Here is a 15,766-nt window from a genome sequence, read left to right as displayed (position 1 = left end):
ATAATTCACTGTTACAGCTAAAAGCAGTTATTTTGCTTACTCAGTTGATGAAACGCGTATTGTTCTTACAGAAATTACATTTTGCTTTCACAGAGAAAATAAGATTTGAATGATTGTATTAATGTTAAAAAGGTTTTATTGCTTGTCTTAATATTGGTGACGCTAACCAGTTTAATCCTGATTTTGTGTGACATTTGCACTGTGTTTATATGTTAAGCATAATTTGTTAGAACAAGATAATTCTAGCATCATTTGGGAATTTGAAAGATGAACTAGAGTGGTGTTTCTCAACCACTGGGCCGCAGCCCATTAGTGGGTTGCGAGCACCCTCTAGTGGGCTGCAATATATATTTTTTCCAAGTTGAAGCCAATTTTTATACTCATAGTAGGGTACAGTTGCTAGGTTGCAGTCAACATCACATAAAAGTTGTGGTCAGACAGCACGTGAACACTTAACTGTCACGCCTTTGTGTACTTGAGTCTGGCGCAGCTCGAATGGCTGCGCACACTCACAGAGCGTGTTGTGCATGCGCTTGGGCCCTCAGTCGTTATGGGAAATACCCAATACTGATTTGAGTGCAGTCAGCACGTGCAGATACGGACACTATTTTCATGGAGGCTTTGCGAAGTATCATCACCACATTTGTTTCTAGCCCTGTTTATAATGCTGTTTAAACAGTCTGCTTTATGATTTTGCTTTCTGTTTTGCTTTTGTTTTTGTAAATATCATGCCTGCTAATAAACACTCTTCCTGCACTTAAATCTGTCTACCGTAGTCTATCTTGTACTATACAGGTAGTCGTCGACTTACGACTGCGTTTGGTTATGACTGACCGGTCATAAACCGATCTGGTCGTAAGTCGGCCTATGTTAAATGAACGTAAGCATATTGTGATGTGTAATCATATTGTAATCATCTTAAAGTCTTATTTTATCAACATTTTCTTATTTCATTACCTTGGCTCATTATTTGGTTTAAGTCAAACACTCCATACTACACTGCGTACAGTACAATTTGTTTAATATGTGCAAAACAAAAAAATACAAAATACAGGTGTGAAAAATAGAAAACATTTTAGTTTGAAACATACCAAAATACAAATGTAAAACATAGCAAAATACAAAACTTAGTGACCGCTGGCATCACTGGTGCTTGGCTGTGGGTCGTCTACGTCATCATCAGCTGTTGCAGTGCTCGGGCTGGCGGGAGGATTTGCTCGTTTCATAAACCAGGAGCTGGGGCGGAAACTGTTGTACACAGCAAGAGGCTGGATGCTGGGCGCTGCCAGGAGCTGGGGCAGAAACTGTTGTACGCTCAGCTAGGAAACACTTGCCAGTCATAACCAGATGGTCGTAAAGTCGATCGGTCATAAGTTGCATAGGTTGTAAGTCGACGACTACCTGTACTATACTATACTGCAGTTCAACTACACCTTCTTGTGTTGCCTAAGGGTCTGAAGATCACAGACATCTGTAACCCACTCCTGGGTAAGTACACCTGACTCTAAGTTTGGGAGGAGCTGAATTTGAGTGCAATAACCATACCACAACACAAGAAGGTGTAGTTGAGCTGCAGTATAATATAGTACAAGATAGACTACAGTAGACGGATCTAAGTGCAGGAAGAGTGTTTATTAGCAGGCATGATATTTACAAAAACAAAAGCAAAACAGAAAGCAAAATCCTAAAGCAGACTGTTTAAACAGCGTGATAAACAGAGCTAGAAACAAATGTGGTGATGATACTTCGCAAAGCCTCCGTGAAAATAGCGTCCATATCTGCACGTGCTGACTGCGCTCAAATCAGTATTGGGTATTTCCCATAACAACTGGGACCCAAGCGCATGCACAACACGCTCTGTGAGCGTGCACGGCCATTTGAGCTGTGCCAGACTCAAGTACGCAAAGGCGTGACAGTCAAGTGTTCACGTGCTGTCTGACCACAACTTTTATGTGATGTTGACTGCAACCCAGCAATTGTACCCTACTATGAGTATAAAAATTGGCTTCAACTTGGGAAAAAAAAATATTGCAGCCCACTAGAGGGTGCTTCGCAGCCCACTAATGGGCCAGAGCCCAGTGGTTGAGAAACACCACTCTAGTTCATCTTTCAAATTCCCAAATGATGCTAGAATTATCTTGCTCTAACAAATTATGCTATGCATATAAACACCGTACAAATGTCACACAAAATCAGGATTAAACTGGTTAGTGTCACCAATATCAAGACAAGCAATAAAACATTTTTAACATTAATACAATCATTCAAATCTTATTTTCTCTGTGAAAGCAAAATGTAATTTCTGTAAGAACAATACGCGTTTCATCAACTGAGTAAGCAAAATAACTGCTTTTAATAATAATAATAATAATAATAATAATAATAATAGGTTCAATTTATATAGCGCCTTTCTCAAAACCCAAGGTCGCTTTACAATTATAGACAGAAAAAAAAAGTCCACCAAATAGGGGTCAGGATGTCATTCCAGTAGTGTAGCAGCCACAGTCCCACCAAAAGGCACACGAAAACAAGTCCCACATCTCCAGCACAGCCACCGTGACGCCGCCAGCAACATCGCTCGAACACCATGCCATGGATCCACAAAGCAAACACAGAAGCACCGCCATGCAGAGTGCTGGAGTGTCCCAAACTGCCTACACAGCCGCTGAGATGCCACCGAGCAACATCGCTCGGAACATCACGCCAAGCATTAAAGCACAGGGCACTGGAAACCACGATGTTAAAATGAGCAACGAGCTCACTGCAGTCCATAGCTGGGAGCACAGACATCACCCACAGCGAACCAAGGCCTGGAGGGAACCGACGCCCAAAACTGGGTCCGGAGCTACACTACCACCGGCGGACAAAACACTCAAATAAACATCAAACTACACAAACACACAGAAAAAAGAAAAAAAAGTAAAAATAAAAAAGGAGAGAAAATAAAATAAAAAAAGCTCCGGTGAGAAGCGGCAGCTAGAATGCGCATGACGTACACTCAACCAGAAACAGAAATGGGAGGAAAAACAGTTTAGCTGTAACAGTGAATTATATTTCATAGTTCACCACTTAACAAAATACTGCTTATTCAATCACTTCAACATTTCTAGCAACACAAGGAGTAGCTAAGAAAATTAGCAAAAGGGATTAATGATCCCCCCCCTCCTAGAACTGCCACCTTATTGTGGTGGAGGGGTTTGTGTGCTTGAATGATCCTAGGAGCTATGTTGTCGGGGCATTATGCCCCTGTTAGGGTCTCCCAAGGCAAACAGGTACTGGGTGACAGGCCAGACCAAGAGCAGTTCACCAAACCCCTTATGGAAATGAATAAAACAAAGACTGTGATGTCACCCGGTATGGTGCAGCTGGGGCCCCACCCTGGAGCCAGGCCCGGGTTGGGGCTCGTATGCAAGCGCCTGGTGGCCGGGTCTTTGCCCACGGGGCCCGGCCGGGCTCAGCCCGAAGCGGTGACGTGGGTCCGACCTCCTGTGGGTTCACCACCCACAGAGGTAGTAGTAGAGGGCCGGTGCAGTGTGGATTGGGCGGTAGTCAAAGGCAGAGGCCTCGATGACCTGATCCCCAAACACAGCAGCTAGCTGTTGGGACATGGAATGTCACTTTGCTGGGGAGGAAAGAGCCTGAGCTTGTGCGGGAGGTTGAGAGGTACCGGCTAGAGATAGTTGGGCTCACCTCCACACACAGCTTGGGCTCCGGAACTCAGCTCCTCGAGAGGGGCTGGACTCTCCACTTCTCTGGAGTCGCCCACAGTGAGCAGCAGCAGACTGGTGTGGGCTTGCTTATAGCTCCACAGCTCAGCTGCCATGTGTTGGAGTTTACCCCAGTGAACGAGAGGGTCGCCTCTCTGCACCTTTGGGTCAGGGAGAGGGCTCTTGCTGTTGTTTGTGCCTACGGGCCGAATAGCAGTATAGAGTATTTGGCCTTCTTGGAGTCCCTAGGAGAGGTACTGAGAGGTGCTCAGACTGGGGACTCCATTGTTCTACTGGGGGACTTCAACGCTCACGTGGGCGATGACAGTGACACCTGGAGGGGCATGATTGGGAGGAACGGCCTCCCCGATCTGAACCTGCGTGGTTTTTTTGTTATTGGACTTCTGTGCTAGTCACGGTTTGTCCATAATGAACACCATGTTCGAGCATAGGGGTGTCCATAAGTGCATGTGGTACCAGGACACCTTAGGTCGGAGGTCGATGATTGACTTTGTTGTCGTTTCATCTGATCTCCGGCCCTATGTCTTGAACACTCGGGTGAAGAGAGGGGCTGAGCTGTCAACTGATCACCACCTGGTGGTGAGTTGGATCCGCTGGCAGAGGAGGAAGCCGGACAGACCTGGCAGGCCCAAACATATGGTGAGGGTCTGCTGGGAACGTCTGGCCGAGAACTCTGTCAGGGAGGTCTTTAACTCCCACCTCCAGGAAAGCTTCTCCCAGCTTCCGAGGGAGGCAGGGGACATTGAGGCTGAGTGGACCATGTTCTCTGCCTCCATTGTTGATGCGGCTGTTTGGAGCTGTGGCCGCAAGGTCTCCGGTGCCTTTCATGGTGGCAATCCCCGAACCCGGTGGTGGACACCGGAAGTAAGGGATGCCGTCAAGCTGAAGAAGGAGTCCTATCGGGCCATGTTGGCCTCCGGGACTCCTGAGGCAGCTGACGGGTATTGGCAGGCCAGGCGTGCTGCAGCTCGGGCAGATGCGGAGGCAAAAACTCAGAACTGGGAGGAGTTCGGTGAGGCCATGGAGGAGGACTATCGGTCGGCCTCAAAGAAATTTTGGCAAACCGTCCGGTGCCTCAGGAGGGGGAAGCAGTACTCTGTCAACACTGTTTACAGTGCAGGTGGGGAGCTGTTGACCTTGACTGGGGATATTGTCGGGTGGTGGAAGGAATACTTCGAGGATCTCCTCAATCCCACCATCACGTCTTCCATTGAGGAAGCGGAGGCTGATGACTCAGAGGTGGACTCGTCCATTACCCAAGCTGAAGTCACTGAGGTGTTTTGCAAGCTCCTCAGTGGCAAGGCACCGGGGGTGGATGAGATCCGCCCTGAGTATCTCAAGTCTCTGGATGTTGTGGGGCTGTCTTGGCTGACACGCCTCTGCAACATCGCGTGGCAGTTGGGGACAGTGCCTCTGGAGTGGCAGACCGGGGTGGTTGTCCCTCTTTTCAAGAAAGGGGACCGGAGAGTGTGCACCAATTATAGGGGAATCACACTTCTCAGCCTCCCCAGGAAGGTTTACTCCAGGGTACTGGAGGGGAGAATTCAGCCGATAGTTGAACCTCAGATCCAGGAGGAACAATGCAGTTTTCGTCCTGGTCGTGGAACACTGGACCAGCTCTATACCCTTCATAGGGTGATCGAGGGTTCATGGGAGTTTGCCCAACCAGCCCACATGTGCTTTGTGGATCTGGAGAAGGCATTCAGCCGTGTCCCTCATGGTATTCTGTGGGGGGTGCTTCGGGAGTATGGGGTTCGGGCCTCTTTGCTAAGGGCTGTCCAGTCCCTGTACGAACGGAGTAGGAGTCTGGTTTGCATTGCCGGCAGTAAGTCAGACCTGTTCCCAGTGCATGTTGGACTCCGGCAGGGCTGCCCTTTGTCACCGGTTCTGTTCATAATTTTTATGGACAGAATTTCTAGGCGCAGCCAGGGGCCGGAGGGAGTCCTGTTTGGGAACCACAGGATTTCATCTCTGCTTTTTGCTGATGATGTTGTCCTGTTGGCTTCTTCAAACCAGGACCTTCAGCATGCACTGGGGCGGTTTGCAGTCGAGTGTGAAGTGCCTGGGATGAGAATCAGCACCTCCAAGTCCGAGGCCATGGTTCTCGACCGGAAAAGGGTGGCTTGCCCTCTCCAGGTTGGTGGAGAAGTCCTGCCTCAAGTGGAGGAGTTTAAGTATCTCGGGATCTTGTTCACAAGTGAGGGAAGGATAGAGCGTGAGATCAACAGGCGGATCGGTGCAGCCTCCGCAGTGATGCAGTCACTTTACCAGTCCGTCATGGCGAAGAAGGAGTTGAGCCAAAAGGCGAAGCTCTTGATTTACCCGTCGATCTACGTTCCGACTCTCACCTATGGTCATGAGCTTTGGGTAATGACCGAAAGAACAAGATCGCGGATACAAGCGGCTGAAATGAGTTTCCTTTGCAAGGTGGCTGGGCGCTCCCTTAGAGATAGGGTGAGAAGCACAATCACTCAGGAGGAGCTCGGAGGAGGCCCTGGGGAAGACCCAGGACACGCTGGAGGGACTATGTCTCTCGGCTGGCCTGGGAATGCCTCAGTGTTCTTCCCGAGGAGCTGGCCGAAGTGTCTGGGGAGAGGGAAGTTTGGGCTTCCATGCTCAGACTGCTGCCTCCGCGACCCGGCTCCGGATAAGCGGAAGAAGATGAGATGAGATTAATGATCCAAAAGTGGAGTCTGGTCGATTAACATGAGAACGTATTGCCGTGGGCGGCACGGTGGTGTAGTGGTTAGCGCTGTCGCCTCACAGCAAGAAGGTCCTGGGTTCGAGCCCCGGGGCCGGCGAGGGCCTTTCTGTGCGGAGTTTGCATGTTCTCCCCGTGTCCGCGTGGGTTTCCTCCGGGTGCTCCGGTTTCCTCCACAGTCCAAAGACATGCAGGTTAGGTTAACTGGTGACTCTAAATTGACCGTAGGTGTGAATGTGAGTGTGAATGGCTGTCTGTGTCTATGTGTCAGCCCTGTGATGACCTGGCGACTTGTCCAGGGTGAACCCCGCCTTTCGCCCATAGTCAGCTGGGATAGGCTCCAGCTTGCCTGCGACCCTGTAGAAGGATAAAGCGGCTAGAGATAATGAGATGAGACGTATTGCCGTGTTTGTGTACAACAAACAAACAAGTTATTAAAACCAAGAAGTACACTCAAAAGAAGTGGATATAGAAACCACCCAAAGGGATCGATCCTTACATGTTAACAAAGAAGGATTTTTCCTACGAGTTGGAAAATTATCCATCCGTTGGATGGATAATTCCCTGACATTTCAAACTACCTGGTGCTGCAGACATTGTTCTACATGGACACACAGATGAAAACCTGGAAGAGCCTGGAGATGTACAACTTTTTATATGTGGCTGGGTTAAAAATCTGGTGATCAGGACACTACAAGATAGACGAATCTAAGTACAGAAAGAGTGTTTGTTTGCAGGTGTGATATTTAAGCCAAGTTTATTTTTATAGCACCTTTAACAACAGACATTGTCACAAAGCATCTTTACAGAGAATTAAAGACTTCCAACATGAGCTAATTTTATTCCTAATCTATCCCCAATGAGCAAGCCTGTGGCAACGGTGTCAAGGAAAAACTCCCTCAGACAAAATGAGGAAGAAACCTTGAGAGGTACCAGACTCAACATGGAACCCATCTTCATCTGGGTGATAACAGATAGCGTGATTATAAATAACTTGCTTCTATAACTGTGTCCTATATAGTCACAAAGTATAACTGTGTAACCAGGAAATTCATTATAGTTTTAACATTAAGTCTGTTTTGTTGAAGTTATAAACTGTTCATTAATGGAAGCTTGAGTACAAAACTGTTCATGACAACTGCAGTCCTAAAGTTAGCAAGTCGACTGTAGTCTTCAGACATAAATGCATTACTGTAAGTGTCCAGAGCCATCTTACAAGTTTTTTATTTTTTTTATTTTTTAACAAAAGCAGAATCATAAAGCAGAGTATTTATACAGTGTTAAAAACACGGCTAGAAACAAACATGACAGTGATAATGATAATGCTTCGCAAAGCTTCCATGAAAACAGCTTCCATATCTGTGCTGATTGTGCTCAAATCAGCGTCAGGTCTTTCCTATAATGGCTGGGTCCCAAGCGTGTGCACAACGTGCTCTGTGAGCGTACACAGCCACTCAAGCTGCGCCAGACTCAAGCGCGCAAAAGTGCGACAGTCAAGTGTTCACCTACTGTGTGACCACAACTTTTACCTCACATGTATATCACCATCAACATGCCTCGTCTTCATCGATAACCCATTGCAAAGCATCGCGAGTTGTAGTGTGACCGTAGCTTAATGAGGCAGATGTGACGTCGGATGCAATCCAGCAATTGTACCCTACTCCGAGTGAAAATTAGCTTCAACTTGAAAAAAAAAATTGTAGCCTGTTAGATGGCCCAGTGGTTGAGAAACACTGCATTAGTGCACATGACATGGGTAGCTTATACATCTAGGAAGGCATCATTATTCCTGAATGATGTATCCTGAATGATGTTTCAGAGCAATATGCTGCCATCCAGACAAAATCGTTTTCAGGGAAGGTCTTCCTTCTTTCAGCAAGACAATGCCAAACCACTTTCTACACATATTAAAACTTCATGGCTCCATAGTAAAAGAGTCCAGGCACTAAACTGGCCTGCCTGCAGTCCAGACCTGTCTCCCATTTAAAACATTTGGTGCATTATGAAGCATAAAATATGACAAAGGAGACCTCAAACTGTTCAACAACTGAAATTGTATATCGGGCAAGAATGGGAAAACATTTCTCTTTCAGAATGACAGCAATTGGTCTCCTCGGGTTCCCAAACATTTTCAGAGTGTTACAAGTAGAGGTGATGCAACACAGTGGTAAACATGCCCCTGTCCCAACTTTGTTTAAATGTGTTGCTGACATCAAATTCAAAATGAGCATATATTTTTCAAAAAACAATAAAAATTTCTCAGTTTCAACATTTTATGTTGTCTTTGAACCATTTTCAATGAAATATATGGTTTCCAAGATTTGCAAATCATCCTTTCTTTCTTTTTAATTTGTTTTACACACTGTCCCAAATTTATGGAATTGGGGTTGTCTCATCTCATCTCATTATCTCTAGCCGCTTTATCCTTCTACAGGGTCGCAGGCAAGCTGGAGCCTATCCCAGCTGACTACGGGCGAAAGGCGGGGTACACCCTGGACAAGTCGCCAGGTCATCACAGGGCTGACACATAGACACAGACAACCATTCACACCCACATTCACACCTACGGTCAATTTAGAGTCACCAGTTAACCTAACCTGCATGTCTTTGGACTGTGGGGGAAACCGGAGCACCCGGAGGAAACCCACGCGGACACGGGGAGAACATGCAAACTCCGCACAGAAAGGCCCTCGCCGGCCCCGGGGCTCGAACCCAGGACCTTCTTGCTGTGAGGCGACAGCGCTAACCACTACACCACCATGCCGCCCGAATTGGGGTTGTGTGTGTCTAATTTTTTTTAAGGTAAAGTGCTTGAAAGAGTTGTCAGATGAAAATGAGAGCACCTCTTCAATGCTGAGGCATTATAGAGCCTTACATGGAAATGTACAGGCTGCAGATGAAGAAGCTGCAATGAACCCTTGTCAACCTAACTTAACCCAATTATTAATAATGTTGTGATACCTTTATAATAATCATGGAAATACATATTAAATAATGGACACAAACATTTAATTTTCTCCTCCAAGCTTCTAGAAAGCAAGTGATCAAAGACAGTCAGCCTTTTACACTAGTGGAAGATGAGTGACTCAGAGAGTGACTCTCTGAGTGACTCAGAGAGCTGCTTCACTTCCTTGATTCTTCATATGTTCTTCCTACCAGGAAGGTTTGTCTCATCTCATCTCATTATCTCTAGCCGCTTTATCCTGTTCTACAGGGTTGCAGGCAAGCTGGAGCCTATCCCAGCTAACTACAGGCAAAAGGCGAGGTACGCCCTGGATAATTTGCCAGGTCATCACAGGGCTGACACATAGACACAGACAACCATTCACACTCACATTCACACCTACGGTCAATTTAGAGTCACCAGTTAACCTAACCTGCATGTCTTTGGACTGTGGGGGAAACCGGAGCACCCGGAGGAAACCCACGTGGACACGGGGAGAACATGCAAACTCCGCACAGAAGGGCCCTCGCCGGCCCTGGGGCTCGAACCCAGGACCTTCTTGCTGTGAGGCGACAGCGCTAACCACTACACCACCGTGCCGCCCCCTTTCAGAGATAGTTTATCAATTTTGGAATCAATAAGTGTTATGACCATCACAACACTGCTGCACCCAAGGTACAAGACTCTTGGGCATGCCTGTATCTACGTACCATTGAGGACACTGTCATGTCCTCGGTATTTTTTTCTTCAGGTTTCATTTCATTTTCATTTCATGTGAAACAAAAATAGTGCTGATGAGACAATTAACCCTACATTAACGCAGCATCTTCATGACACATAGTTACCGATACATCTGACTTCTCAAAATGAGAGTACAGTAATGTTAATTGGAAACCCCAGAGGCAGAGTGTGTTCTATTTATAGAACTGACACCTAAACTAATGAACAAATACAATGTAGAGTCTCACACAGCTCACATAAACTTATTGCCATGTTTATTTACAGCAAACAAGCAAGTTATTAAAACGGAGAAGTACACTCAAAAGAAGTGGGTATAGAAACCCCTCAATGGGATTAGATCCTTACACGCTAACAAAGAATTTTTCCTATGAAAGAAAAATTTGCTAGCTAAATTTGACATTAGTAGAATACATTTTAATCCTATTGTAGCTGGAACTAAATACAAAGACAATAGTTATGCATACTATTAATGAACTTAATATAAAGATAATTAACAGATAATCAACCTATTTAAATTTTTTTTAAAGATTGTGTTTATTTTTAGTCTTTTGTATTTGTAATTATCTGTATCTGTACATGCACGACCCCACCAGCTCTGCTGATCAACTTCGTGTTTAAATAAAGTTATTCATTCATTCATTATGAACTGGAAAATTATCCATCCATTGAGTTCCCCGATGTCTCAAACTACCTGGTGCTGCAGACATCGTTCTACACGGTGACACAGATGAAAATCTGGAAGAGCATAGAGGTGTACAACTTTTTATATGTGGCTGGGTTAAAGATCTGGGGATCAGGACACTACAACATAAACCCTGTATAGTTTTTGTCTGGGTAAGGAAGAATTTCTGGGCTTTGTACGTGTCCATGTGATGGTTGCTAGGATGCTAGAAGTTTTAGTATCTGGTGTAAACAAACCACAGTTGCTCGATTCTCAATCCTCCCTGCTCTTCTCTTTCAGCAGCTCCATATCATTTACCCACAAACGTACTTATTTATTCTGTCCACTGTGCATGCATGCTGTGTGTGTGTGTGTGGGCGCGCGCACGCGCGCGCACGGGGGGTGTTTAAATGCAAAGGAGGGACGTGGCAATAATAAAGACTTGTTCTTCTTAATTTACCCACAAATGTATTTATTCCACTTGAAAGGTGTACGTCAAACCAGCTACCGGATTTGTGACACTATGACATTCTGAACTATTTAGTATTTGGCTTCAAACTTGAAAAAAAATTTGCAGCCCACTAGATGGTGCATCGCGGCCCAGTGGTTGAGAAACACTGATTTACTTGACACCACAGTTGCTGAAAGTAAAAGGAAGTCGAATGCTATTGTAGAGGCAACTGTTGAAGTCCAGAGGTATCTGGCAGAGTAACAGTCCAAGAACAGAGGATCCTTTGCAATACTGGCACAGGCAAAAACATATGTACTTCCATCTGTATAAACTTGTAGTACAGTTTTTGTGCACTCCTGCCTCCGCTGTACCTTGTAAAAGGATGTCATTCAAGGCAGGAAAACTAGTTTCTAAAAGAAGAAATCGCCTTGGTCCCAACACTATACAGAAACGTCTTTTTCTGAATAAAAATTAATAAACACTCTCCTCCTTCACAAGTAAACAAGCACACTTAATTGCACAAGCACTTTAATCCACTCAATGATTTACACACACTATTCCCACTGAACATATTTTTCAACACACATTTTAAGCACATTCATTGCTAAATTCCATATTAGAAATAGACACCAGCACACCATATTAGATATTTTACTTTTTGGATACCATTGTAACTCTTAATAATGTACATTTCTTATCTTGAATCAATAAGCATGTAATCAGTAAGTAGATAATCATTCTAAGAACATCAATATTCATTCCTCATATGGTGTCCACATCTCAAAATTAAAGGTACTTCAATGTTATTCATTAAGGCCACCTGCTATTATTTTTGCAATCCACAAGATGTTGGTGTTTTATGACACCAAAACAGCAACACTTTTTCCAACACAGGTAGTGGAATGCGTCATACACCTGATGATGCATCATCTGCGCATCACTAGTTCACATATGTACAAAAAATGAACTGGAATAAAACCAATGTCAGCATTAACTGATCTGATTCACTTTTGCAGACTAGTGAAGTGGGAGGATCTTGAGAGAAGATTCTTTACCAGTTACACGTAGGAATGGCAGTAATTTATCAGTAAATGTGTGTGTGAAAGTGTGTATGTGTGTGTTAGTCAGAGGGTTGGAGAATGATAGCGTTCCTCTGTCCCAGTCCAGCTGCACTCTGATCCTCTGGAGTTTCTGTGCTACTGGGAGGAGAGTGACTGGATGTGGTGTAGAACCTGCGAAATATTTACCATCATAATACCACACATACCAGATACCACTTCTGGAGAATACATTCTCATTCCTCTGAGCAGATTCTGTCATCACATCCACAATCCAGTCTGTACAGTCTCTAACTTCAACATCCCAGCAGTGTGTTTCTGAGTTAAAGCCCTCAGAGCCCAGGATACACCAGCAGTCATCAAATCTCTCTGGATTATCAGGAAGTTTCTGTTTCTCATCACTGCATATCACATTGGTCAGATCATCAGATATAATGAGTTTAGGATGAACAGTGTTGGGGTCCAGAATTACAGGTGCTGAAAACACACACACACACACACACACACACACACACACACACACAGAGGAATAAGAAATAAAACACTACAAAAGAAAATCCAGTGGTTTCCTCCCATTGTCCAAAGACATGCAGATTAGGTCATCTGACTACTCTAATTTTGCCCACTGGTGTGAATGCAGGTGTGAATGGCTGTTCATTTCTGTGTTGGCCCTGCAATGGATTGGCGACCTGTCCAGGGTGTACACTGCCTCTCACTCAGTGTCAGCAGGGATTGGCTCCAGCTTACCTGTGACCCACAAGGTGTCAGCGGTACACAAAATGAATGAATGATTTTTTTTTTCCAATTTCTGAAACTGCAACCTGTCCACATGCACCTGTCCCATAAACAACTAAATTACCTGGAGGTTATGGCAGTAGTTTGACCGCGAGTTGGCAGAGTGGTTAGTGTGTCCGCGTCTCGATCAGGAGATCGCGAGTTCTACTTGCGGTCGGGTCATACCAAAGACCATTATAAAAATGGTACCTACTACCATCTGGCAAGGCACACTGCAATACAGATGTGAGTGGGGGAGTCAAACTCTTGCGGTTACCAGAGGACTAGCCCCCCACTGTAACCCTGGCTGTGTAGGCGAGAGGCCGAGGGCTGAAGGCTATCAAAACAGAGATCGGCGCCACACCCATGCCTTAAAGAGTCGATTAGTACTGGGACAGGAGACTGCCTGGGAAGACCAGATCCTGGTGTGAGAGGGACTTTGATTTTATAGCAGTAGTTTACATAGGCTCGGGAGGAATGAACTTGCTGTTCACTATTGATGGCTTTGAATGTTCTATGAGATGACAGGGGCTGCAACAGCTGCATTAATTAGTATAACTTTTAAAGCACACACACTTAAGTGTCTTACTGTATTGGACAGTGTATTGCATCTTCTCCCAGACTCTGAACTTCAGGTTAGCCAGATGTTTTGCCACATGGATCAGTGCTCCTGAAAGCTCCTCTGGATGCTGCAGTGTGCTCTGGGCTCTGCAAAAACATTCAGGAGTCAGTGTTGCTGTGGGTTTGGATTCAGAAACACAGAGAACAAGAGAGACAGGAAGCACATCACTCACCTTTTCACTGTGGCCTTGTAGTTCTGTAAAACAACAAAGCAAATATCAGTGGATATGATTTACATTTTTAAACCACTGAAATGTGACATTTCTGATGATGGAAAGAAGTTTTACTTTCTCACAGTATAAATACTGACTAAATTATCCTCACTTGTAAGAACGAGATGTCTTCAGCTCTCATCTCCTCTTCTATGGCTCTGATTTTGTCTGAAAGAGATGATATGTCTCTGTTCAGCTTCTTAATCTTCTCCTTCATCAACTGACTCTTCTGCTCTTCTTCCTCTCTCAGTGCAGTGATCCTGACTGCCTCTTCATCTCGTAGAAACTGGTGAAGCTTCTCAAACTCCTCCTTAATCTGATGCTCTGTGTGTAGCGTCTGAATCTGCAGTGAAGAGGAAATCAAATGAAATATAACTGATTGTGCAATGATGCAAAATGTAATTATAATATCAAACCCATGTTATTGATTCTAACCTTTATATGTTCTGCAGTCTGACACCAGTTCAGTTTACAGTCTTTAAAGATCTTCAGTTTCTCCCGTAGGGGCTTCAGTGCAATTTTAAGCTCCTCCTGAAACAAGGCAACCCACTACATGGAGACTCTATGTTTCAGCTCTTATTTTACACATCATTTACTCAGATCACTGTTTATTGATGGGATTTAACTTTACAAATTGGTTAGATTTATAGAATCTGTTTATTGGTGTGTCACTCCTTTAGTCTAACATGGAAGATCGACCACTGTTTATGCAGGTGATACTTCAGATGATGAAAATCTGAATAGCATGGAATGGTACACACATTTAGTTATTACAATATGATTAAATTTATCGTAAAGCAACTGTAATTTGTCATGTTGAACCTATAAATATTGTTGGATAGAATAAAATTCTTTCTCATTTTTACGTGCCATATGAGCTCACAGGTACATTTTATTTACCTTACAGTCTGTTACTGCCTCATTAATGGGGCAGAATTTGTGGTTGGTGTGTTTTCTTGCAGTCTGACACACCACACACACCGGCTGTTGATCATCCAAACAGAAGAGTTTGAGTTTCTCACTGTGTAGACTGCAGACTGTTTCAGATCCTGATGAAGATCTCTGACTTCTCTCCTGAAAGAAAGTCTCACACAGGTTCTTTAAGGCCAGGCTTATGGGAGGTTCAGACACAGATGACTTTCTCCTACAAACTGGACAGTCTCTGGATCCTTTGAGCTCCCAGAACTGCTGCAAACACACTTTACACACGCTGTGACTGCAGTGCAGAACAACAGGATCTTTGAAGATTTCACAGCACACAGGACAGGACAAATCCTCCTCTGAAAACTTCAAAGCCATTTTATTTTCTTGCTGTTGTTGTTCTCTCCAGTCCAAATGCTCAGAGTTTCACTTTCACCTTGGTAAAATTAATCACACCCTGATTTCCAGTTTCTTTAAAGTTAAACAGATGACTTTGTAGGTCCAGTTAGTAATCACTTCCTTTCACAGTGCTGGAAATGAGACTCAGACTTCTCCCCAAACTGAGAATAAAACTAAACTCCCCAGAGCAAAACACTTATGTTTATGAAGGGCTGCAATTATCTCAGACTCAATGCTTCCTTAATAGGAGGAGTTTTAGAGAGACATGTTTTTACCTATTACAGTCATCATTTACATCAGAAACAAAAGATAACATTTACAGGTGCAATAGTCATTTTAAAATTCTTTATTCATACAAATAAGCTGGATGATCTCTCAAACATGATTTAAAAGGGGGGGAAACAGATGAAGCCATGGCCTTAGCACATGCATTTTAAGTCACTGAGAAAACCCATTTGGAAAACTGACTTCCAGTCTGGAATACTTGCTTGTGTTTGGATGTGCTTCCTGCCAATATTTATAGACCTTCTACTCTAAGATCTGGGGTGGAGCTTT

At 44.5% G+C, this 15,766-nt stretch overlaps 1 protein-coding gene across 1 annotated transcript; it reads right to left on the bottom strand.

Moving 5' to 3' along the window:
• Positions 1-12,004: 12,004 nt before the first annotated feature.
• LOC132891194 (E3 ubiquitin-protein ligase TRIM35-like) lies at positions 12,005-15,362 on the bottom strand. Its single transcript, XM_060928661.1, has 6 exons — positions 14,792-15,362; positions 14,327-14,422; positions 14,004-14,234; positions 13,853-13,875; positions 13,648-13,766; positions 12,005-12,761 (listed from the first exon to the last, which is right to left on the bottom strand). Exons 1-6 carry the CDS (start codon positions 15,188-15,190, stop codon positions 12,244-12,246), a joined length of 1,386 nt encoding a protein of 461 aa, XP_060784644.1. The 5' UTR covers positions 15,191-15,362; the 3' UTR covers positions 12,005-12,243.
• Between the last annotated feature and the right edge of the window lie 404 nt (positions 15,363-15,766).

Source organism: Neoarius graeffei, chromosome 9, assembly GCF_027579695.1.
Source record: "Neoarius graeffei isolate fNeoGra1 chromosome 9, fNeoGra1.pri, whole genome shotgun sequence".
NCBI lineage: Eukaryota > Metazoa > Chordata > Actinopteri > Siluriformes > Ariidae > Neoarius > Neoarius graeffei.
The sequence above is the reverse complement of the archived record's forward strand: the minus strand, read 5'-3'. Positions and strand labels throughout refer to the sequence as shown.

Excerpts from the sequence above, each read along its gene's own strand:
- LOC132891194 (XM_060928661.1), bottom strand. The coding sequence starts at position 15,190 with ATGGCTTTGAAGTTTTCAGAGGAGGATTTGTCCTGTCCTGTGTGCTGT. Across the intron at positions 14,423-14,791 it reads AGGCAGTAACAGACTGTAAG|GAGGAGCTTAAAATTGCACT; the intron begins GTAAATAAAATG and ends GCCTTGTTTCAG. Across the intron at positions 12,762-13,647 it reads GCAATACACTGTCCAATACA|CACCTGTAATTCTGGACCCC; the intron begins GTAAGACACTTA and ends GTGTGTTTTCAG.